This window comes from Salvelinus sp. IW2-2015, linkage group LG20 (assembly GCF_002910315.2).
Source record: "Salvelinus sp. IW2-2015 linkage group LG20, ASM291031v2, whole genome shotgun sequence".
NCBI lineage: Eukaryota > Metazoa > Chordata > Actinopteri > Salmoniformes > Salmonidae > Salvelinus > Salvelinus sp. IW2-2015.
Window position 1 is genome coordinate 14293417 of NC_036860.1, and position 26045 is coordinate 14319461.

The 26045-nt window shown below is 42.2% G+C and overlaps 2 protein-coding genes across 6 annotated transcripts; both read left to right on the forward strand.

The window, feature by feature from the left end:
* Nucleotides 1-6199: 6199 nt before the first annotated feature.
* On the forward strand, nt 6200-12467 carry nfatc2ip (nuclear factor of activated T cells 2 interacting protein). Of its 4 annotated transcripts, none has more exons than XM_024011093.1 (9): nt 6200-6306; nt 6911-7024; nt 7393-7447; nt 7883-8000; nt 8639-8722; nt 8909-9152; nt 10715-10859; nt 11525-11637; nt 11886-12467. In XM_024011093.1, the coding sequence occupies exons 1-9, from the start codon at nt 6226-6228 to the stop codon at nt 12045-12047; spliced, it is 1116 nt and encodes a 371-aa protein (XP_023866861.1). In that variant the 5' UTR covers nt 6200-6225; the 3' UTR covers nt 12048-12467. The 4 variants fall into 4 exon arrangements, with proteins under 4 accessions (XP_023866861.1, XP_023866863.1, XP_023866862.1 ...); XM_024011094.1 differs by lacking the exon at nt 6200-6306 and adding an exon at nt 6395-6605 and having other exon boundaries at nt 7895-8000; XM_024011092.1 differs by lacking the exon at nt 6200-6306 and adding an exon at nt 6396-6605.
* Nucleotides 12468-13861: 1394 nt separating this feature from the next.
* On the forward strand, nt 13862-25836 carry spns1 (SPNS lysolipid transporter 1, lysophospholipid). 2 transcript variants are annotated; one of them, XM_024011091.2, is made up of 12 exons: nt 13862-14205; nt 15501-15716; nt 17116-17318; nt 19418-19569; nt 19693-19759; nt 19992-20134; nt 20408-20560; nt 20980-21169; nt 22286-22351; nt 22801-22899; nt 23368-23536; nt 24314-25836. In XM_024011091.2, the coding sequence occupies exons 2-12, from the start codon at nt 15506-15508 to the stop codon at nt 24382-24384; spliced, it is 1524 nt and encodes a 507-aa protein (XP_023866859.1). In that variant the 5' UTR covers nt 13862-14205; nt 15501-15505; the 3' UTR covers nt 24385-25836. The 2 variants fall into 2 exon arrangements, with proteins under 2 accessions (XP_023866859.1, XP_023866858.1); XM_024011090.2 differs by having other exon boundaries at nt 13864-14205; nt 15498-15716.
* Nucleotides 25837-26045: the final 209 nt, after the last annotated feature.

The window sequence follows — 26045 nt, forward strand, 5'->3', positions numbered from 1 at the left end:
AGACATTGCAATTTATTGCCCTGGCACATCTCAGTCCTCAGCCTCCTATGCTAGCATGCCTAATGCACATTCACACAGATGAGCAGGGACCGGGGAATCTGTCTTTTGTGTTTCCAGAGTCAGTAGAAAGGTCTTTTAGTGTCCTAAGGTTTTCATTAACTGTGACCTTAATTGCCTACCGTCTGTAAGCTGTTAGTATCTTAACGACCGTTCCACAGGTGCATGTTTCATTAATTGTTTATGTCATGAACAAGCATGGGCAAACAGTGTTTAAAACCTTTACATAAAAATCTGAAGCTATTTTTACGATTTCTTTGAAAGACAGGTCCTGAAAAAGGGATGTTTATTTTTTTGCTGAGTTTAACATACAGTGGAACGTCGGATTTACATACCCTTCAGCCAAATACATTTAACTCAGTTTTCCGCATTCCTGAACATTTAATCTAGTAAAGATTCGTCTTAGTCAGTTAGGATCACCACTTTATTTTAAGAATGTGAAATGGTCAGAATAGACAGTAAGAGATAATGATTTATTCAGCTTTACTTCTTTCATCACATTCCCAGTGTCAGAGATTTACATACACTTCAAGTTAGATTGGTAGCATTCCTTTAAATGTTAACTTGGGTCAAACATAGTTTTTTGGGTAGCCTTCCACATAGCTCCCATAATAAGTTGGGTGAATTTTGGCCCATCCTGCCTGTTAGAGCTGGTGTAAACGAGAGTCAGGTTTGTAAGTCTCTTGCTGGGATGCTTTTCGAGTTTGCCCACAAAATTTCTTATGGGAATTGAGGTCAGGGCTTTGTGATGGCCACTCAAACCTTTGACTTTGTCGTCCTTAAGCCATTTGCCACAACTTGGAAGTATGTTTGGGGTCATTGACCATTTGGAAGACCCATTGACTTGATTTGCACTTTTCGCACCAAAGTGCGTTCATCGCTAGGAACAGAACGCGCTCTCATTCCTGAGCAGATGACAGCTGCGTGGGTCCCCAGTGGGTGTTTAATACTTGTGTACTAATTGTTGTACAGACGAACGTGGTACCTTCAGGCATTTTGGAAATTGCTCCCCAGGATGAACCAGACTTGTGGAGGGACGCTCCTAGATATTTTGTTTCTGAGGTCTTGGCTGAGTTTCTTTTGAATTTCGCCATGATGTCAAGCAAAAACGGCACTTATAAGTGAAATAATCTGTCTGTAAACAATTGTTGGAAAAATTACTTGTGTCATTCACAAAGTAGATGTCCTGACCGACTTGCCAAAACTATAGTTTGTTAACAAGAATTTTGTGGTGGTTGAAAAACGAGTTTACTTGACTCCAACCGAAGTGTATGTAAACTTCTGACTTCAACTGTATATAAATATACACACACACACACACACTACCGTTCAAAAGTTTAGGGTCACTTAGACATTTTCCGGAGTCGCCTCTTCACTGTTGACGTTGAGACTGGTGTTTTGCGGGTACTATTTAATGAAGCTGCCAGTTGAGGACTTGTGAGGGGTCTGTTTCTCAAACTAATATACTTGTCCTCTTGCTCAGTTGTGCACCGGGGCCTCCCACTCCTCTTTCTATTCTGGTTAGACCAGTTTGCGCTGTTCTGTGAAGGGAGTAGTCACAGCGTTGTACGAGATCTTCAGTTTCTTGGCAATTTCTCACATGGAATAGCCTTCATTTCTCAGAACAAGAATAGACGGACGAGTTTCAGAAGAAATTTCTTWGTTTCTGGACATTTTGAGCCTGTAATCGAACCCACAAATGCTTTTGCTCCAGATACTCAACTAGTCTGAAGAAGGKCAGTTTTATTGCTTCTTTAATCAGAACAACAGTTTTCAGCTGTGCTAACATAATTGCAAAAGGGTTTTCAAATGATCAATTGGCCTTTTAAAATMATAAACTTGTATTAGCTAACAAAACGTGCCATTGGAACACAGGAGTGATGTATTCTGAWAATGGGCCTCTGTACGCCTAAGTAGATATTCCATAAAACAATCAGTCGTTTCCAGCTCCTATAGTAATTTCTGATCAATTTGATGTTATTTTAAATGGACAAAGAAATTGCTTTTATTTCAAAAACAAGGAAAATTCTAAGTGACCCCAAACTTTTGAACAGTAGTGTATATCAATCAATCCCTTTTTACATCAGTGCTGTACAGAGACCCAGCCTAAAACCCCAAATAGCAAGCAATATAGAAGTACGGTGGCTAGGAAAAACTCCCTAGAAAGGCCGGAACCTAGGAAGAAGCTTAGAGAGGAACCAGACTCTGAGGGGTGGCCAGTCCTCTTCTGGCTTTGCTGGGTGGAGATTATAACAGAACATGGCCAAGATGTTCAAACGTTCATAGATGACCAGCAGGGTCAGATAATAATAATAATAACTGGTTGTAGAGGGTGCAACAGGTCAGCACCTCAGGAGTAAATGTCAGTTGGCTTTTAATAGCCGATCATTCAGAGTTAGAGACAGCAGGTGCGGTAGAGAGAGAGTCCAAAACAGCAGGTCCGGGACAAGGTAGCACGTCCAGTGAACAGGTCAGGGTTCCATAGCCACAGGCAGAACAGTTGAAACTGGAGCAGCATGACCAGGTGGACTGGGGACAGCAAGGAGTCATCAGGCCAGGTAGTCCTGAGGCATGGTCCTAAGGCTCAGGTCCTCCAAGAGAAGAGAGAGAAGGAGAAAGAGATAAAAGGAGAGAGAGAGAATTAGAGGGAATTAAATTCACACAGGACACAGGATAAGACAGGAGAAATACTCCAGATATAACAGACTGACCCTAGCCCCCCGACACATAAACTATTGCAGCATAAATACTGGGCTCTATTTGGGTACACATGAAAAGTGTTTTTAACATTTAGTTGGATTTACTAACGAGTGTTGAGTGGCTGGGAATCTTACACAAATATTGTACAACCGTATTGTTAGAATATAGAGTATTCTATATTCTATATTTTATAGTTTTTTCTTAAATGATTGAAGATMAAATATAGTAGTGTTTTTCCTTTGCCCGGAAAGCAAGCACATAAMTTGGTTCTAAGATGAAGCATATTAATTAGGCTTAGACTTAAGATGTTTTTGGGAAACCAGGCCCAGAACAAAACAAAAGACAGTACAGCATAAAGAAGCACATTTGTAGGCACATTTGTATGTCATAGCGACGTTGGCTAGTTAAAGCTCATGCATAGAAACACGTCACCAAGTSTAGCGATTGTCTSGCGCCAAACTGAGCATGTGCAGGCATTCAAATCAATGGCAGTCCTTCGATATAAAGTTGTTTTTGACAAAAAWTTTRAGTTTGCACATTTCACGAGGTTGGAGTAATAACATGCGGTGGTGTAAAGTACTTAAAGTAAAAATACTTTAAAGCAGGGGCGCAACTTTGGTTTTAAAAGTAGGGGGGGACATAGTTATTACATAATTATTACTCCAAACAGCCTACCCGACCACTCGGAGGCGTCCACATGGTCCTAAACTACACAATTGCCTTCGTTTTGTATCACATTCCAATGACAAAACTAGGGGGTACAAAGATTAAATTTCGGAATGTGGGGATGAAATGTCCCCAGTGAAAGTTATGCCCCTGCTTTAAAGTACTACTTAAGTAGTTTTTGGGGTATCTGTACTTGACTATTTATATTTGTTGACAACTTTTACTTCACTACATTCCTAAAGAAAACGATGTACTTCTTACTCCATACATTTTCCCTGACACCCAAAAGTATTTGTTACATTTTGAATGCTTAGCAGGACAGAAATGGACCAATTCACACACTTATCAAGAGAACATCCCTGGTCATCTATACTGCCTCTGATTTGGTGACTCACTAAACACAAATGCTTTGTTTCTGAATAATGTTTGAGTGTTGGAGTGTGCCCCTGGCTATCCATAAATGTAAAAATACAAACAATTGTGCCATCTGGTTTGCTTAATATAAGGAATTTGAAATGTATTTATTTTATTTTTATTTAACCTTTATTTAACTTGGCAAGTCAATTAAGAACCAATTCTTATTTACAATGATGGCCTTCCCCAGCCAAACCGTAACCCGGACGACGCTGGGCCAATTGTGCGCTGCCCTTTGGCACTCGACGCTGGGCCAATTGTGCGCCGCCCTCATGGCTGGTTGTGATACAGCCTGGAATCGAACCAGGGTCTGTAGTGACGCCTCTAGCACTGAGATGCAGTGCCTTAGACCTGCAATCTGGTTTCCGCTCAGGTTATGGATGTGTCACTGCAACCTTAAAGGTCCTCAATGATGTCACCATTGCACTTGATTCTAAGCAATGTTGTGCTGCTAATTTTATTGACCAAAGCTTTTTGATACGGTAGACCATTCCATTCTTGTGGGCCGGCTAAGGAGTCTTGGTGTCTCTGAGGGGTCTTTGGCCTGGTTTGCTAACTACCTCTCTCAAAGAATGCAGTGTATAAAGTCAGAACATCTGCTGTCTCAGCCACTGCCTGTCACCAAAGGAGTACCCCAAGGCTTGATCCTAGGCCCCACGCTCTTCTCAATTTACATCAACAACATAGCTCAGGCAGTAGGAAGCTCTCTCATCCATTTATATGCAGATGATACAGTCTTATACTCAGCTGGCCCCTCCCCGGATTTTGTGTTAAATGCTCTACAACAAAGCTTTCTTAGTGTCCAACAAGCTTTCTCTACCCTTCACCTTGTTCTGAACACCTCCAAAACAAACGTCCTGGGGTTTGGTAAGAAGAATGCCCCTCTCCCCACCGGTGTGATTACTACCTCTGAGGGTTTAGAGCTTGAGGTAGTCACCTCATACAAATACTTGGGAGAATGGCTAGACGGTACACTGTCCTTCTCTCAGCACATATCAAAGCTGCAGGCTAAAGTTACATCTAGACTTGGTTTCCTCTATCGTAATCGCTCCTTTTTCACCCCAGCTGCCAAACTAACCCTGATTCAGATGACCATCCTTCCCATGCTAGATTACAGAGATATAATTTATAGATCGGCAGGTAAGGGTGCTCTTGAGCGGCTAGATGTTCTTTACCATTCGGCCATCAGATATGCCACCAATGCTCCTTATAGGACATATCACTGCACTCTATAATCCTCTGTAAACTGGTCATCTCTGTATACCCGTCGCAAGACCCACTCCACTGGTTGATGCTTATTTACAAAACCCTCTTAAGCCTCACTCCCCTCTGTCTGAGATATCTACTGCAGCCCTCATCCTTCACATACAACACCCGTTCTGCCAGTCACGTTAAAGGTCCCCAAAGCACACACATCCCTAGGTCGCTCCTCTTTTCAGTTCGCTGCAGCTAGCGACTGGAAGGAGCTGCAACAAACACTCAAACTGGGCAGTTTTATCTCAATCTCTTCATTCAAAGACTCAATCATGGACACTCTTAATGACATTTGTGGCTGCTTTGTGTGATGTATTATTGTCTCTACCTTCTTGCTCTTTGTGCTGTTGTCTGTGCCAAATAATGTTTGTATCATGTTTTGTGCTACTACCATGTTATGTTGCTACCATGCTGTGTTGTTATGTGTTGCTGCCTTGCTATGTTTTTGTCTTAGGTCTCTCTTTATGTAGTGTTGTGTTGTCTCTCTTGTCGTGATGTGTGTTTTGTCCTATATTTATATTTTTTAAWTTTTTTATGTTTTATCTGCAGGAGGCCTTTTGCCGGGTTTGGCCAGGGTAGGCCGTCATTGTAAATAAGAATTTGTTCTTAACTGACTTGCCTATTTAAATAAAGGTTAAATAATCAAAAATAGAAAAGACCGCTGCGGCACTCGGGAAATTATGTATACTGTTACTTTTGATACTTAAGTACATTTTTTCAATTACATTTACTTTTGATACTTAAGTTTATTTAAAACCAAATACTTTTAGACTTTTTCTCAAGTAGTATGTTACTGGGTGACTTTCACTTTTGAGTAATTTCCTATCAAGTATGACAATTGGGTAATTTTTCCACCACTGATAACATGTTCAACTACCTAGGACATTGGCTCGAATCTAGGTTGTGCCTTTCGATTTTGAGAAAACGAACCACTAAGGAATAACGTTTCACCTATCTTATGGACTTCTCATACCCCAAACCCCGGCCTAGTCTGCTTGGTCTGTTTCGTAAGCGTTCCCAGAAGTCTTGCGATATTGCGCCTATGGGTTTAGAAACTCTGTGACACGCGATGGTGCGTCCCTGGGTTTAGAAAAGCTACGACATCTTCTTCTTCCCAGAGATGATTGGTCCAGAATGAGGTCACAACCTCCCCCCAGAAAACACTGCGATTGGTTGGTGAAATCATCACATTGGAGGGAAACAATGGCTGAAGTGGTAATTATTTTCCAGGACGTCCAAAAGAAAAGTTCTCACCGATAAGCTTGTTTAGTGTAGAAAGCAATCTAGCACAAAAGTATGCAAACGACTCTTTACTCAAGTAGCCAGCTAGCTAAAAACAATAGCGCGATCCGTGCTAGCATAAGCTAGCTAGGTTTACTGGTGCTGCTAGCGTCAATGTTTATTTTCATTATTTGCCTGCATAATATGCTATGCTTATGCTAAGTTCTAACCAAGCCAGCCGTCCCCAACCGGCTGTGATAGAGCCGATCAAACTAGACATGCTGAGTGAGATGGTTGGTGTATGGCAGGGGTATTCAAATCTTACCTTACGAGGTCCGGACTACTGTTTGTTTTCTGTTCTACCTGATAATTAATTGCACCCATATCAGTCGCTGATTAGATGGGAAGAATGGAAAAAAAGCAAGAGAACTGGCTTCGAGGTCCATATTTTAATTTGAAGGGTGTATGGTGTCATCGATGAAAGTTTGCTAGTTTGTCAAATGTTTACAAGTTTATCCAACTTACAGTAACGTTAATTCAGCATGTAAAACATGGATCAAAGCTTACTGCGTGTGTGTGATCTCCCCCCTACGTTCAGAATACTGACAGTGACAGCGACCTTGAGTTGACTGCCCCCGTGAAGCCTCAACCCAAACGGCGTCGTATCATCGACCCCTCGTCTATTACCACCGTGCCTATCTACTCTAACAAGGTGTGGCCCATAGAGATCCTATTAAATGAGTCATATTCCTGTTCCTATTTAATTATTCTAATTCTATGGTGTGAAGTTATTTACTACTCTGCTACTGGCATAGTCAATTCTATTTAAATTAGCTTTAATTATTTTATTGACTGGCAAAGTCTATTTGTCTGTGATTCTCTGTATCAGTGTGTTGCCTGAGTGTATCAAAGTAGATTGATCCATCCACACAAATATTTGGATATGTACATCAACTGCTTTAGATGAACAATTGCAAAACTCCCACACAGATTTTTTGCCTTGCCAAAGCATTGGGGCTGGGCTATTTGTAAAATCTATTTCATTACCAAATACTGGTCATTTTGTATTTATGTTTGTAGGTGAACAGCAGCTTACAGCTGAATCCAACTCTCTTCGCCTGTGATGTTAACGCAGGTATGAACTACAGTCAGACCACAGACTGACAGAGGTCTGGTCTGCTACTAGTTAATTCCTGTTCAATCCCTGTCTGTTGAACTGAACATGGAGTTTGATGGGTGGGTATAATTTGTGGAACGTTCCAACAAGAATCTGTTACAAAAACTTTGTCAAGTAGCATGATCAATTCACCTAGCTAACTAGCTGCCGAATAGGCATCAACTCACCACGTAGCTTATTCTTAATGTTTGTCCATAGACATTTTTCAGAATAAATGTGGTGAGTAAAAACTTTATGAAATAGCCCACTCCCTACCCGGTATCTTATTTGGCCGCTATACAACTTTCTATGTGTTATTTGTTGACAACCTTGTTATTTACGAAGTTTTTGGAACAGATTCCTGTTGGAACGTTCCACAAATTATACCCACCCGAATTTGATTTCTCTACTTAGGTGACAATGCAGAGGAGGTCAGTTTGTGGGCCAAGTCTCCACCCTCCAAGAAAAAGAAGCCAATCATCATAGCCTTGAATGACTCAGAGGATGAGTCTGAGCCAGAGGACAAAGATCTGTGAGTTACTTGTTGCTAAAGGTGTACTCTGTTCTGCTTTCATTTACTGTGTTTACTGTATATGTAGCATGTTTTTGTACTACCCCAGGCAACCAGAAGGTGACAGTAGTGTATTTAATTTGTATTTATGTACAATATTTCAAGTATGGTTTTAAAGCTGCAATATTGAACTTTTTGGGGGACCTGACCAAATTCACATGTAAATGTGTGTTATAGAGCTGTCATTTTTAATGGATAGCAAGTCTAAGAAGCGCTAAATCTGTTCTATGTGCGCTATTTCTATCCTCCCCGTTCTTAAGTTTTGTTTTTGCATCTTTTACTTTCAGTTTTGTACACCAACTTCAAACCGCTAAAAATACAATATTTTTGGTTATGGAAAAGATATTTCACAGCGGTTTAGATGGTACAATGATTCTCTACACTATACTTGCTTATTTTGTCACACAAACTGAAATTAGGCAAACTAATTCGAATTTTAGTAACCAGGAAATGGTGGGTGATTTCTGCATTGATGCATCTTTGACAAATTCTTAGTTTAAGTAAGTAGCCTTGCATGAGCTTTGGCTTGTGCGAGCCAGAGCGGCTCACAATTCTTAGTGTAGTAACGTCTTCCCTCCCTAAAATGTTCTCTCTCTCAGGGTAGACATCCGTACCCCCTCTCCACCCCCACCTCCAGGCAGCCCTTTTGTCAAAGTATCCAATCGGGCCAATCGAAAGATTCTGTGAGTTGACGTTTTGTCTATGTCCGAGACAGAAATGCAATGCCCTTTCAGTAATGCAATTACAATATCATCACCAGTCACTTTATCGGTCTGTCTACGCCTGTCCCTGGTGGCTCTCTCTCTCTCTTTCTCTTTCTCTTTCTCTTTCTCTTTCTCTCTCTCTCTCTCTTTCTCTCTCTCTCTCAGAGAGATCAACAGAAAGCTAAAGGCTGTGGGCTCTCTCCTCTCTCCCGAGGCCAAGGGGCGGTCCGGATGCCACTCCCCTCCTCTCACTGAGTACGATGATGATGACATCATCCTCATGTCCCCAAACTCCCGGCCCAGGAGCCAGCCCCTTGCCCCCTCCCGAGACCACAGCCCACTGACATCCAGAGAGATCGCCCTCAAGTTCCGCAGCCGGACAGACCTCTACAAGATCCCTGTGTTAACCGTAAGAATCAGGAAGAGCACCACTTCCTGTTGTGTCATAGTGATGCTCCAGTGAGTGTGTCGTGATTCGGGTTAAAGATGTATGTAGGTTGTCATTAACTGGTGGTCCATGGTCGGTTTTGGACATTAACTTCTAGGGGCCAGTTTCCCAGATTCAGAGTAAATGTATTCCTGGACTAAAAATCTCCTTTAACAGAGACTTCATGTAGAGGATCAAAGAGGGCTTTTGTGTTCAATTCAGGCTGAATGTATGCTGAACAAAAATATAAATGCAACATGTAGAGTGTTCGTCCCATGTTTCATAGAAGTAAAAGATCCCAGAATTGTTTTATACGCACAAAAAGCTTATTTCTCTCAAATGTTGTACACAAATTTGTTTACATCCCTGTTAGTGAACTTTTCTCCTTTGCCAAGATAATCCATCCACCTGACAGGTGTGGCATATCAAGAAGCTGATTAAACAGCATGATCATTACACAGGTGCACTTTGTGCTGGGGCAATAAAAAGCCACTCTAAAATGTGCAATTTTGTCACACAACACAATGCCACAGATGTCTCAAGCTTTGAGGGAGTGTGCAATTGGCATGGTGACTGCAGGAATGTCCACCAGAGCTTTTGCCAGAGAATGTAATGTTACTTTCTCTACCATAATCTGCTTCCAACTTTGTTTTAGCGAATTTGGCAGTATGTCAAACAAACCTCCCAACCACAGACCATGTGTAAACATGCCAGCCCAGGACCTTCACATCTGGCTTCTTCACCTGTGGGATCGTCTGAGATCAGCCACCCGGACAGTTGATGAAACTGAGGAGAATTTCTGTCTGTAATAAAGGCCTTTTGTGGGGAAACACTCATTCTGATTGACTGGACCTGGTTCGCCAGTGGGTGGGCCTGGCTCTAAAGTGGGTGTGCCTATGCCCTTCCAGGCCAACCCATGGCTGCACCCCTACCCAGTCGGGAAATCCATAGTTTAGGGCTTAGTTAATTTATTTCAATTGACTAATGTCCTTAAATGAACTGTAACTCAGTGAAATTGTTGCATGTTGTGTTTATATTTTTGTTCAGTATAGTTATGAAATTCAATTAGGAAAACTGTTACCTTGGCGACAGTGTAATTTTTATTGCAAGAATCAGGAGACTTCTGAGTGTGCCAATACTGAGACCAGTCGCATTTATGTATTTTTAAAATTGTATTTATCCTTTCTTTAACTAAGAAAGTTAAGAACAAATTATTATTTACAATAACGGCCCACCCCGGCCAAACCCAGGCGACACTGGGCCAATTGTGCACCGCCCTATGGGACTCCCAATCACGGCCGGATGTGATGCATTGTGATGAGTGTGACTACTTTTGAACCCAGGTAGTCTGTGCGCCACAAGACTCTCAAAGCCTACTAAGCTAAAGCCTTTGGCGTTATTAACTCAGGGGGCGCTAACACAAGTTTTCTGGTGTCAGGCAAGGTTACTCATCATCATGTTAGCTTAGCTCAGTGAGCCACCGCTACTACACAAGTACACTGGAGGTTTCTTCTAGTTCCTAACTTGAGGCTCTTCATTCCCAGACGGTGCCTCTGAGCAAAGCGGTGGAGCAGCTGTCAGTCAAGCTCAAAGTACCGCCCTCCCGCATCCTGTTACTGAGGAGAGACATAGAGCTTCCTGTCCACTCCACAGCCAATGAGCTGGGCCTGGGCATCGCTGACATCATAGGTGAGATGACTCATAGTGGCGTACATTAGTGGGATGCACACTTGGATGTCTCACACAGTCGTTACAACGGGGAAAGTGTCGCACCTCACCTTCTAATGCAGTGGTTCACAACTGGTGTTGCCTCTGGAAACAAATTGAACCAGGTTGTCTGAGTCACAACCCAATAAAGAGTGCTTTTGTGCTAGATTGCTTTCTACACTAAACGCTAGTCACCAAATCTGGAAAACAATTTTTATGCTATATTGTATGTAAATGTAGCAATTATATGACAAGGGAACAACATTCCCACCTGTTTCATTGTCAATGATAAAATGTTGCCCATATTCTTGATGAAGAATGATAATAAACTGGTTTGAGACTCAAAAATCTACCAAAATAGTGCTGCTAATAGCTCTATATTGAAAATATTTTGATTGAAGAAGAAAAAAGATTGAATTATATATATTTTAAAATTCATGATCATTTCTACGTACTTTCTAGCTGATTTAAGTCGTTTAAGTTCAGACTGGAGTATAATTGTTTTTTTGTTTTTTTACAGCCACCAGTTGAGAATTGGTGTTCTAATGTATTGCTTCATAATTTAAGGCAGCAACTTCACTCTCAATGTTTGATCACAAACCCTCTTTTCTGTTCTGTTCTTTTAACACTACCCTCCCTTCTGTCAGACTGTGTTGTCATAGCAGCAGATGATAAACACCAGCCCGAGCATGGTGACATGCTCACTGTGCGACTGCAGGCCAAGGAGAAAGGCTCAGCACAGGAATATTCCCTACACAAAGTGAGCATTACCCAACGTTTCTCACAATTAAGAATTTGGGGTTGAGCACAAATGTGTAAGGATAAGGTTCAAGGGCAGAGGGAACGAAGCTGTTTGGAGAACAGCCTTGGTCTTAAACTCACCTTTTCTTCTCAACTGTTCATAAAGAATAGAAAGAACTGAGTTCATCCTAATTCCCTTACTCTCATTTTCCCCTTCTCTCACATCTCTCATTCTTCTCTCGCTCCCTCCCTCTCTCTCTTCCTCAGGATGCCCCCTTGGGCTCCATTCTCTCCCAGTATGTGTCCAGTATGTCTGTGGATGCCAGACGCAAGGTGCGCTTCCAGTTTGACGGGTCAAAGGTTGTCCACAGCCAGACGCCCTCCCAGTTGGACATGGAGGACGGTGATGTCATTGAGGTGTGGGTGTAAACACCTGTGGTATTTTCATAGAGCTGTGGTTTTCAAACCTCTCCTCTGGGATCCCCAGACATTTCAAAATTGTGTTGTAGCCCTATACTAARTCACCTGATTCACCTAGTCAAGGACTTGATTAGTTAACCATTTTAATCAGGTGTGCTAGCTGATATAGTTAAAATACATGAAACGGCTGGAGGTCCCCAAGGAAATGTTTGAGAACTCGTCATAGATGATTCTGTTGTATATACGATGGACACAACAAACAAAAAAGGATAGAAAGATGTCCCAGTGCTATGTTTTTTTTAAGATGCACTTACTGCATTTGGTCCAAATAAGACTCTTCAATATTGCCACTGTCAATTTATGATTGTGTTTATTTACAAGATGTGTTTTGAACCGATTTTGAAATAAAAATGTCTCTGTTCAAATGAATGCACTGTAATGTTGTATCTGAATTGTTTTTAAATGGACCTGTACACTGGTGTGGTGAGAACTCAATCCGTTGGTATACGAGCGCTTATTTCAAAGAGCGTTCCGTAATCATTCCCCAGTGAGCTGAGCTAGGCATGTTTCACTGTGACATGTTTTAATATGGAGAAATGCCTCTTGTGGTTATGCCTAGTATGTAGCCTAGTTATGCTAAAATATTTCAGACCAGTGTATTGCAGTTCATTTCATCTTTGACTTAACCACTCAAAAATATTTTACCTATTAACAGTGAAACAACAACCAGTCCCAGACATTTCACAATAGAACATACCAGAGGGGGGCATCATAGTAGGTAGGCTACCTACATTATTGGGATTATATGGTTACCACCAGTGTTCGGAATACATTGAGTTTGTTGATTTTTTTTAAAAACACCATGGGACGCCTTTTCACACTGATTTATTTGTCAAAGGTCCGTGCTGAGTCTGTAAACTATGCGATTATATTGGAGACAGGTTTATAGCAGTGAATGTCATCTATTAATTTACTGTTATAGTATTTCTAAGTAGCAGCCATATAACGGCAAGGGAAACTAATTGTTCTCACTTTGTGATAGAACATTCAAATTTGTCTGCCTGACTGTGCCGCTCTTTACCTGAATTGTTAGGATTTTCTTGTGATCACAACAAAACTTATTTTGCTCAAATAAAGATAAATTAATAAATTAAAAAATAAATTGTGTTTCTTTAAAAAGATGGGCTTGGTTGACATGGACTCTTTCCTAGCCTTATTCTCCTTGTCGTTACCCAGCATTGTTACTTATTTACCAGGTAATAATAAGAGAAAACAAAACAAGGACTAAAGCATTAGACTCAACCACAGCTTTAAYTAAATGCTGTATCTTTGAAAAGCTGAGCCTGGCTGACATGAAATGTACATTAAGGGGAAAGGATCCARAGACACAAGAGGCTGATTATCTTTCTGCACATCTCTTTATTTACTATGCTGGCTGCCATGGTTAACACAAAAGCAAGACATTGAATGCTKCCTGAATTGACTCATTGAAGTAACATAAGTAGGCCTACAGTATCACAGCGAGGTCAAACAGGTCGTTTGTGTTAGTCAGATTATCCAGTGTCCACAACACTGTGGGTTATTCTCTAACCCCAGTGCATGTGGTGTACTATGGTTTTAGCCATGCTCTCACTAACCCGCATATTTTCTCTTTCTCCCTTTCCGGAGGCCCTGAGACCGTCGGTGTGATCGAAGCGTTGGACCGTGACTGATGACACCCTGGGCCCAATCTCCCCTGCCCCCCCCCCTCTACCTGCCTGTTGCTGCCTCCACTGGTTCTTTCTTTGTGGATGTATTATTAAACTATTTACTATTTGCCAATTAAAGGTATTTTGGTTTAGCTATCTATCTAGTGTTCAGTCTCTGGTATCAGTTTCATTGTTAGTCGATTTCCAAGGGAGGTGGTGTTGCAATAAYTCATGTGAGTAAGGGGCGGAAGTTGGATATAATTTCAACATGGCTGCGRCGCGATGATTAAGAGTACCTAGTTGCGCCTCACAAAAACAGCGGTATACCTTCGTCCGACCAGTTTTTCAGAAATGTTGACGCTAGTGTGTTTAAGCTAATGCCATAAATCCCAAGAGCAGATCTGACATCAACACAGGACCCGAGACAGATATAAATTCGCGAAGACGCATCAATCCCGACTCATCACTGCGTTCACCAGGTAAACAATGACAAACAGTAGCTTTGACTCACACAGCCACAAAGCTATTATGGACATCTGTTACAAAGTATATGAGAGTCGGTATGATTACACTACTGGGCTGCTAGCTATGGAATACAGTTGTTACATATTATTAGCTAGRTAGCTAACGTACTGACATTGARGAATGACCAAATATGTTAGGTAGTTTTAGTTTTGTAGCTAGCTGATAGCTAGCTAGCCAGCTAACAAGGCGATTGGTAATTGTTTACGGTGCCACTGGTTGCTAYCAACAAGATAACCAACCAAGGTCCCATGACTATAGGGTCGGAATAGCTAACTAGCTACATAATTTGCTGTCCAGCAATCACGTAACGACAGCCAGCTAATTTAACTACATAATGTCTACTTCTGCAACCTTACAAAGACAATGGAACCCTGCTCAAACTAGATAAAATTAATATAGTCAACCATAGTTGAAAGAACATCCATGATTTCATACAATCACTGTGTGTGTGTGTTTTTAAACAGTCTGAAATTATCTAGTTTAACATGCTAACGTTAAGTATTTTATTTAGCCATCTGTAAACAGACGATGCATTTTAACCCTCTACCCTAGACATAGTTTTGTGGTTAATTATGCACAGTTTAGCTTGTTGTTTTGAAGAGGATGTTTGTGTATTAGCCTGCCTGTCAGCACAACTTGACCCGACAGTCTGTTGACCAGCTAGAGTTCGTCTTTGTGTGACGTTAAAAAACACGAGGAAATGGGGAAACCATACAGAAACCAGACTCAAGTTGTAACTCATGGTTCTATCTATGGTATCTTTCATTACCTGGGTTTCCTCATATACTCTTTCTAAAAAGAGTCCATTCTTGCTGAAACAAATGCTGATACTAATACACACTAAGTCTTAACACTGCACACACACATTCAGACATGTGCTGTCCATGTTCACATGACAGTAAGCTAGTTTCGTTAACGTACATCACAAGACTACATCTCTATACTCCCCCCTTCTCCCACATTATCTCTGACTGTCTTGTTCCCCTGGCTCTAAATTACATTACTTTACTCCCTTTAGCTAAATAACACAACCAAACCACTCACATTAGCTTTGGTTTTACAATGACACGCTTTTGAAATGCAATTTGTGTGTCTGCCATTCATTTAGGTCTTTTTCCTCATATTTTCCCTCTCCTTTGTTTTTGCCAGAACTCTTTGCACGTGAGTTCAATTTAACTCAAGGTGCCTACTTTGTTGACCCAAAATGACCTCCTCGTCATTCTGTTTCCTTCCTTGTTCTCTCCAGCAGCTGTGATGTCTCTAGCCGACCCCACCTCGGACACCACYCCCTTCTTCTCTGATGACAGCGAGGCAGAGGGTTCAGAAGAGCCTGGTGCAGGGCCTAGCCAGCGCCGGGAAGAGGAAGAGCCAGCCAGCGGAGTGTCCAGCATGAGAGCTGTGTTCACCGTTATTGTCCTGTGTTTCATCAACCTGCTCAACTACATGGACAGGTTCACTGTGGCTGGTATTGACAATCTAACGTTACACCAACATTTACCTAASCCAACGCTCACCTAACATTTCTTTAAAGGGGAGCTACATATCATAAGTGTTTAGAAATTGATCCTCACCTTAAATCCCCCAAACAGTCATTCTGATTCCCATGTAAAATAGCCTTATGTGTGACTTAAACATCAGTCATAATATTTTTTCACAGATTCAATTATTATTATTTTTTAAAGTAGTTTTTCTCTCATGTCAAACTACAAGGAAGTCTGAAGAGACTGAGAGAGCGGGGAGCTAGTAGGCTGTAGGCGGGGAGCTCACCTTGACTGGTGGTTCTTTGAAAACACCTATGTCAAGCAGTGTTGCAGTGAGATTATCTCAAACAAATTTGCTGAAACACAAAGCAACTCAAACAACATTGAAATTGCATACAACATCCAATCCAGTCATACATCATGGTTTCACTTTGGTTATTGTAACAGAGCATCAATATAAATGTTGGCTATATAATTCATCTAGCTAGCCCGAAGGGAATTGTCAGCACTGTTTATAAAGCTAGCTAGCTAATTAATCTTGGACAATTTCAGTTGAAACTTTACAGGGTGAGGTCTAGGCAGAGTTGCAAAGAAGAATACATATATCAGACTGGCCAATAAAAATAAAAGATTAAAATGGGCAAAAGAACACAGACACTGGACAGAGGGACACTGGACAGAGGAACTCTGCCTAGAAGGCCAGCATCCTGGAGTCGCCTCTTCACTGTTGACGTTGAGACTAGTGTTTTGAAGGGTACTATTTAATGAAGCTAACAGTAAAGGACTTGTGAGGCGTCTGTTTCTCAAACTAGACACTCTAATATACTTGTTCTCTTGCTCGSGTTTGCTGATGCTCCAGATACTCAACTAGTCTAAAGAAGGCCAGTTTTATGCTTCTTTAATCAGAACAACAATTTTCAGCTGTGCTAACATAATTGCAAAAGCGTTTTCTAATGATCAATTAGCCTTTTAAAATGATAAACTTGGATTAGCTAACACAACGTGCCACTGGAACACAGGAGCGATGGTTGCTGATAATGGGCCTCTGTACGCCTATGTAGATATTCCATTAAAAACCAGCTGTTTCCAGCTACAATAGTAATTTACAACATTAACAATGTCTACACTGTTTTTCTGATCAATTTGATGTTATTTTAATGTTATTTTAAAAACAAGGACATTTCTAAGTGACCACAAACTTAGAATGGTAGTGTGTATATTATGATAATTTCACACAAAGAACAATCATGAATCTGTTTGCTACGGAAGCATATGCTACTCCTAAAAAGCATGTTGGATTAGACTATCATAACCACAAGGAATGCTATGGATAAGTCATTTCTCATATGCCGTATAACACAGGTCTGTCTCTGTCTTGTTTAGGTGTTCTGCCTGACATTGAGCAGTACTTTGGGATCAATGATGGGAAGTCAGGGCTGCTCCAAACAGTCTTCATCTGCAGCTACATGTTCCTGGCTCCTGTCTTTGGTTACCTGGGCGACAGGTACAACAGGAAGATAATCATGAGTGTGGGCATAGGCTTCTGGTCCATCGTGACACTCGCCAGCTCCTACACGCCCAAAGAAGTGAGGGACACTTCCTAACTATCATTTTCAGCAGGGGTTGGAACAAATTATTTCCCAATCGTTTCGTTCTGAACAGAATCATAATATTTTGACTAGCAAAATAAAACCGTGTTGAACCCTGAAAAAGTTACGGTTTATATCGTTCCTTTCGGTAGCTTTTTTAATTTTTTTTGCAGAGCAGCACAAGGAAATAAAAACACGTCTTACCTTTTTGTAGTTAATAAATCCAATGTGAAACGTGACCTATAGTATCCTTAACTAGCATTAAATGTTAACGTTACTCAATTCTTCACTGTGGTATGGCTATTATTAGGCATAGCTACAGCAGGCATATGAAGGCAGTGCACACAGACACTCCAACTGACTGACAGTTGAACTTGAGATGAGGAAGAATGTTTTAGGCCTACCAGAGTTACTCCTTTAATCGAAAAATGTAATACTTCTATAAAATAGATTCGGATCGAAAATGAACGAATTAGCCTCCTTCTGTACGCCTATATCTGTATAGCAGTAGTAGCCAATTGACAAGTATAAAGAAGTCGATGTCGGAAACATGGGGCCGGCATCTCTCTCTTTCTCTCTGTCTCTCTAGGGCTAAGCCTAAGCTTGGCTCCTTCAAATAATATATGTTCATATTTTTAAAATATATAGTACTGTGGACACCTAGGCCTATATGCATGCAATGGCCAGATGCATCTATTGCTCAAATCTCCGACCCATGAGTTAGACAACTATTGTTTTAGGAAAGTAAAAAATAGACTATAAAGTTTGGAATATGCTACACATCGAAACACAACAAATTGTTTGTTTGTAATTTGTTATAGGCAGTTTAAGGACATGTAACTGTGGATAGTTTGGCCAATATTCCTTGTTTATTGATGGTGCAGGCAGTGCCCAGTTGGAGATTTCTTTCTCTTGCTCTCTTTCTCTCGGATCCGAACCAGCATGGGTCTGTTTTCCTCAGTACTTTTCAGAATGGGTCCGACTGACCTTTGGTCCATTCGGAAGGGGTCTCCGTTTTTGTAAAATAAATGTATGCTTATTGGGTCGGGTGGGAAAGCCACGGATCCATTTCGGGACGAATCCAACTGTTTGGACATGTGAAGACCTCTAGTTCCAAGCCCTGGTTCTCAGACAGTGTATATGAATTGACATCAAACTATAAGTGTGTGTGTGGCAACTCCTAAGCTCTCTCTGTCTGCCTGCTTGTCTGTCTGTCTCCGTGTGTGAAGAGATGTGAGCTAGAGTAAAGCTTGAGTACATTTTAAAGCTCCCGTCTCCACCGAATTAGGTAAATTCGCCATCAGATTTAAAGCAGCCCATTTTTTTTGAATAACCTGCATCTTGATTACCTGGTGGCAGTTTGAGTTTCATGTTGAATATGTTAAATAAGAATGTCATTTTTAAATGTAAAAAGTGGAACAGTGGTCTAAGGCGCTGCATCGCAGTGTTTAAGGCGTCACTACAGACCTGGGTTCGATCCCAGGCTATGTCAGAACCGGCCTTGACCGTGAGTCCCATAGGGCACCCACAATTGGCCCAGCGTCGTCTGGGTTAGGGGAGAGTTTGGCCTGGGGGTCTTTACTTTGCTCATCGCGCTCTAGCGATTCCTTGTGGCGGGCCGGGCGCAGGCTGACTCGGTAGTCAGTTGAATGGTGTTTCTTCCGACACATTGGTACTGCTGGCCTCCGGGTAAAGCGGATGGGTGTTAAGAAGCGTGGTTTGGCGGGTCATGATGCAGAGGACGCATGACTCAACCTTCGCCTCTCCCGAGCCCTTTGGGGAGCTGCAGCGTTGAGACAAGATCGCAATTGGATATCAAGAAAAAGGGGATAAAAAATAAATCTGTATTGTGTTGTTGAAAAATGTACCTGCATTTTTTTTATTTTTTTTTAAATGTTTTGAATGTTTGTGTTTGAATTTTTTGTCTTCAGGGCACCATTGAAAATGAGACCCTGGTCTCAATAAGCTCCCCTAATTTTAAATTAAAGTTAAATCTTAACCTGAAGGCATGTTCTTTTCTTCCCCCTCTCCACCCATCTCTCCTCCCCCTCTTTCTTCCCCTCTCTCTCCTTCCTCTCCCACATTCCTCCTGTCAGTATTTCTGGCTCCTGTTGTTGACGCGTGGCCTGGTGGGGGTCGGGGAGGCCAGTTACTCCACTATCGCCCCAACCATCATCGCTGACCTGTACATCAAGGAGAGGAGGACGCAGATGCTCTCTGTCTTCTACTTCGCCATTCCAGTGGGCAGGTGGGGGTCATAGAACATAATAATGAATACATCTGTGTCCATCTTTGTTATCTGTCTTGGCTTATGTGATAGGAGGAGCGAAATGTGTGGTGAATGTTTGTTCCATTGTCCTTCCTTCCTCAGTGGTCTGGGCTACATCGTGGGGTCAAAGGTTGATGACTTGGCAGGGGACTGGCATTGGGCCCTGCGGGTGAGTTAACTAATCCCTGAGTTGTTGGATATTATACTTCTCAACACAAAAGTTACTCGAAATACATGCACTCTCAACCATAAAGGGAATAATACACTGTAATACAAACATGCATAAAAGCATGGTGGTACCTTTCATCTGACTGTTAAATTCAATGTGTCCATGTTTTAGTTATATCTGTCAGATAGATCAATTATGCCATTTAAAACTCCCCCCCCCCCCCCCCCCCCAGGTGACTCCTGCATTAGGACTGGTAGCGGTGGTGTTGCTGCTGTTCGTGGTGAAAGAGCCAAAGAGGGGTGCTATCGAGGCCCGACCGGAGCACACTCTCCAAAGGACCAGCTGGCTGGGTGACATGAAGGCTCTTTGCAGGAAGTATGTCCACCATCACAAGCACAATGTCAAATGATATCCCTCTGTAGAGCACTACTTTTGACCAGAGCTGAGTATCATATCACATCCTATTTTCTATATTGTGCACTACTTTTGACTGGAGTTGAGTCTGAAATTACACCCATGTTCCCTATAGTAGTCCACTATGTTTTGACCCATATCTCTATAGCTCTGTATTCATTGCACAATTCTAATGCATCTTTGGTCCTATAGAATAGTTATCAAACCAATATCTTTGTGTGTGTCTGTGTGCAGCCCCAGTTTTGTGCTGTCTACGTTTGGCTTCACGGCAGTGGCCTTTGTGACTGGCTCCTTGGCACTCTGGGCACCGGCCTTCCTTTTCAGAGCTGCTGTCTTCACCGAAGGGAGGCCCCCCTGCGTTAAGGGGCCATGCGACACCTCCGACAGGTAACACACAGACATCTGATAGGTAACACATACACACACAAACACACACCGACATCCAACAGGTGACACACAGGAACTAGGCGCTGAACAATGACACTTTATAATCAGTCAGAATGTTAAGGGATCATCAGACTCTTCTGTAATCACAGGATAAGATTGAATCATCACAACATCGTTGCCACTACTACACTCGACTCCTGATAACTGCAACGGCTTGGGATGACAGTAGGAGTCAGTGAATAGAGCGCAGCAGTAGAGAATAGACATCAAATTTTTGCTTTAAAAGGAATCCAGTTTATCAGGAAATAGTCAATTGTCAAAACATTTAAAAAAAACACACAGATGAGTCAGCAAGGGTAAACAAATGTCTCCTGTGGAATGAATTGTTATAAACCTTCTCTCACTCTCTCCCTTCCCAGCCTGTACTTTGGCATCATCACAGTTGTGTCGGGGATCCTGGGCGTGGCCAGTGGTGCAGAGGTCAGTAGGAGACTGAGGTTGAGGACGCCGAGGGCTGACCCCCTGGTGTGTGCTCTAGGACTCCTCCTCTCAGCTCCCTTCCTCTACCTCGCCATCGTCTTCGCTCAGGCCAGCCCCATCGCCACATACGTAAGTCAACACCCATCTCTCTGTGTGGCCATGTCCGAATACTTGCGTTCTAAATAGTAGGCATTTTGGGTATGGACAATTCCACTGAGACTTAGATTTGAGTTGCCTTTTATTATCCCCAGTACAAGGTGTAATGAACATGCTGTTTATTCAGCTTATTCATATGCCACACCAGTCAGGTGGATGGATTATCTTGGCAAAGGAGAAATGCTCATTAACAGCTATGTAAACAAATTTGTGCACCAAATTTGAGAGAAATAAGCTTCTTGTACGTCGGGAACATTTCTGGGATCTTTTATTTCAGCTGATGAAACATGGGACCAGCACTTTACATGTTGCGTTTTATATTTTTGTTCAGTATACATGCTTTACTTTCTCGGACAATTAGCTTTCATTTTGACCCCTACTTTGATATGCTCCTAGGAACTTCACGTTGGTCCTTTTACCTGGAAATTACCATGTGCTAAGATAGAATGTTTTATAGTACGTGAAATTTGTAAAATCTAGTTTGGTTTAAATGTCAGGGGTGTTATACTCATTTCGGCTTTTCATCGAGTAGAATTTGCTACACAATATTGAGGGAGAGAATCGCTAGTGTTTGACAACAGCTGATACTCAGATATAGTGCCAAAATAAACGAATGGCGGTAATCAATGCATTTGCGCATTAGATGACTCATTCTCAGTATGGCTGAGCCTAGTATGTTATATTGAACCTTTATTTAACTAGGCAAGTCATTTAAGAACAAATTCTTATTTACAATGACTGCCTACCCCGGCCAAACCCTCCCCTGACCCGGACGACGCTGGGCCAATTGTGCACCGCGCTATGGGACTCCCGATCACGGCCGGTTGTGATAAAGCCCAGGGTTGAACCAGGGTCTGTAGTGATGACTCTAGCACTGAGATGCAGTGCCTCAGACCACAGCGCCACACGGGAGCACGTGTTGCTATCGGCATACGATTTTACTGAACAGTACGTAAATAGAATGTATGCAGTTTTAGTAAGACAGATTTTGGACACAGCCTCTGTCTTTCTCACACACACACGCTTTCCTCTCTGTTGGCGTTGTATCCCCATTTAATGGTGGTCTAACCAGGGTTTCTGTGGGATCAGGTGTTTATCTTCCTGGGAGAGACCTTCCTGTCTATGAACTGGGCCATCGTAGCTGACATCCTGCTGGTGAGTTCAGATGCATAACAATCCCCTATCTCGCACTATCAAAACGCAAGGTGGTTGTGCCCTATTCAATCAATGTCCATATACAGGTGTTTCTAGTCAAATTAGCGTAATCTGTCTAGAGCCATGTTTCCCAACTCCAGTCCTCGAGTACCCCCAACAGTACACATTTTTGTTGAAGCCCCAGACAAACTCACCTGGTGTGCTTGTCTGGGGCTACAACAAAAATGTGTACTAGCAGGATAATATGGAATCGGTTTCTGTTGAAGAATTTAGATAGTGGCATATATGAATAAACACTTTTCAAGTAATGTAACTCTTTAGTGCACATGTTTGGCCTTCCAACCTCAAGGTTACTTTTGTATTGTGGCGATTTATAAGATATTAAAAAACGTTTGCTAATTATCTTCTACCTCCTATCTATCCCCCCACTCTCACACCATCTTTCTCAGTACGTGGTTGTCCCCACGCGTCGCTCCACGGCTGAGGCCTTCCAGATCGTTCTCTCTCACCTGCTTGGAGATGCTGGGAGTCCTTATCTCATAGGCGTGGTATGTCTCGTGATTGTTATCTCTCACACACACACACACACTCTGTTCAAAAGTTTGGGGAGTAGTACACAGCGTTGTATCCGATGTTCAGTTTCTTGTCTATTTCTCGCATTGAATAACCTTCATTTCTCAGAACAAGAATAGACTGACGAGTTTCAGAAGAAAGTTCTTTGTTTCTGGCCATTATGTAGATATTCCATAAGAAATCGGATGTTTCCGGCTACAATAGTCATTTACAACTTTAGCAATGTCTACACTGTATTTCTGATCAATTTGATGTTATTTTAATGGACAAAAAATGGGCTTTTCTTTCAAAAACAAGGACATTTCTAAGTGACCCCAAACTTTTGAACGGATATATATATATACACACACATTTGATACACGCACACTTTGTCTAAAGAAACAGAGTACGATCCTCATTTACTGTGTAACATCCCTCCATCTCTCCCTCCCTCCATCCATCAGGTGTCAGACTCTCTGAAGCAGACTGACTCGTACCTATGGCAGTTCCGCTCCCTGCAGCTCTCTCTCCTCACCTGCTCTTTTGTGGCAGTTGGGGGCGGGGCTTTCTTCCTGGCTACCGCCCTCTTCATCGAGAAGGACCGCCAACGTGCCACAAACTACGCACCCTCAGGTGAGAGGCAAAACTTGAAGCTACGTTTTCGCACATGGGCCTCAGGTGAAGCTATGAATGCATGCAAAGTAGTAAAATTCAATGAGGGGCCTTTCAAAAAAACTAAAATCTCTTATTTTACCAGGTAAGTTGACTGAGAACACATTTCCATTTACAGCAATGACTTGGGGAATAGTTCTAGGGGATGAATGAGCCAATTGAAAGCTGGGGATGATTTGGTGGCCATGATGGTATGAGGTCCAGATTGGGAATTTAGCCAGGACACCAGGGTTTACAACCCTACAGTAAGTACCATGGGATTTTTACTGACCACATGGCGTCAGGACACCCATTTAATGTCCCATCTGACAGACGGRACCCTACACAGGGCAATGTCCCCAACCACTGCCATGGGGCATTATATTTTTTTAGACCAGAGGAAAGTGTGCCTCCAACACCACTTCCAGCAGCATCTGGTATCCCATTACGGGGCTGACCAGGGCTAACCCCGCTTAGCTTCAGAGGCAAACCTGCAGTGGGATGCAGGGTGCTATGCTGCTGGCCCAGCACTGTTGCTCCTGCTAACTACAGATATGTGTGAGTGAGCATTGAGAGACTAACAATAGTTGCGAGCAACCACAGATGAGACCGGTCGTGATGAGTCTACAGACCACATGTGATGTTAGCAGAGAGAGGCTAGCAACAGTTATAAGAAACTGCCAGGGCACATTCTGCTCATCTTGATAATCAATATACAATGCTTTAATTGTACTGTCCTGCATGTTCTTTCCTTGACAGATGATGAACCAATTGTTGTACCCAAGAGCGGCAGGTCCACGAGGGTGCCAGTGTCCAGTGTTTTGATTTGAGGAGATAGAAGGGGCGTTGGAGGCTCCTGTGGAAGATGCTGCGCCCTGATTGGTCCCTGTTTGTGACTATTCGCGCAGCAGTGTTTTTACGACTAGGGTCTTTGATTGGACAATGCCCTATACAGAGACTTTTATTTATTATTTGTAACATTTGATGTGATATGGTTTTTAATACCTTTATCTGCTGAGGAACATGGCAGAGTCATAGCTGCCAAACCTTCCGCTCATAATTTCCTGGTGTTTTTGTAGTCAACAACAAGATATTCCACTTCTGATTGGCGTCACATGTTGGCATGACAACATGAGACATAGTGACTTATGAGAGATGTATGCAGACTAGTAAACAGGAAGTCAAAGAGCCACATCAGTGGAAGGTTAACCTCTGTGGCTGGAAGAGGTGACCGGATAGAAGAAAGAGGGAACTTCAGAGGAGAAACAACTTCTTTACCTGAGGGAAAGAAGGAAGCAGAAAAGCCTTTTTGCGTTCTGATGTGTGCACCCCCGTTACATGTCCTGTTGAAGCCAATGTGTCACAGGGTCACAGATAGGGGTGTCACTCTTAGACAGACACTCATCCGTTACTCCACAGGGACCATATCTCGACGGTAGAGACCTCTGGAAAACCGCCAGGATATTTTTCACCCAGCGCTCTGATTGAGTGGTAACCACTACATCCCTACTACTGCTGCTGTGCTTATTGCTTGGGTCTGAAACACAGCGCTCCGATTGGCCACGGAATAACTACGGCCGGCCCARTTCAAAGCCATTCCAACCAGTGCTATCATCCTCCCGTCAACAAACGAAGACTGTAAATATGATGCTTGTCCGTTCAGTGTAACCACACACTACTCACTACATACAGTATCAGACTGAAAAAAAGGGAGTTGGCAGGCACAGGCCAGTGGTACCCGCATTGGACTCCAAACCCACCGATCGGTTGTGGGATGTTGCATTTTTAACAGATTAAGCCTAATCATGCTTGTTCTATTTTTAGACCCGTTTGGTATATTATTATAATAACACTAGATTTGTCCCTCAGCGACCTAGAACGTGGTGGAGGGACAAATGTATGTTCCAGACAGGTCCAGAAGGTAATCTATGGTTTTTTTGACCTTTTTTTAATTTTATTTATTTTTATTAGCAATTACTGGTGTTTTTATGGAAGGATCTTGGAGGTCAGGTGTACTTTGGGTTTTTGTGGCCTCATATAGAGGCACTGATGTCACAACGACCAGGAGATCAAATCAGGTCTATTACAGAGTACATTTCTTAGTTGTCTGAGGAAAATGAATATCCCTTTTTAATGAAGGCGATTGTTACGTTATAAAAATAAAAAAGGGTTATTTTGGAAAGTGAAGCCTTAAAATAATTAGTTAAAGTTGCTAGTTTTTAACCTGAATTTCATTTGATGTAACCTTTCGTTAAAACATTAAACGATGAGAATGGACCGTTGATGAGATGACTCCTGGAATGATTTCTCTATGTATCTGCGCAGATGTCACTTAGTGCTTTGCAGAGGTGATAAATGTGTGTCTTTGAAGCTTGGATCCTGTAAGCCCATAGACACGCTTTAATGAGGGGTTGTATACTCTGCTGCACAAATACACCAAGTGCAGCTGTAACCTCTCATTCAGCCTTTCTACACCTTTCCCTCTCTTGTC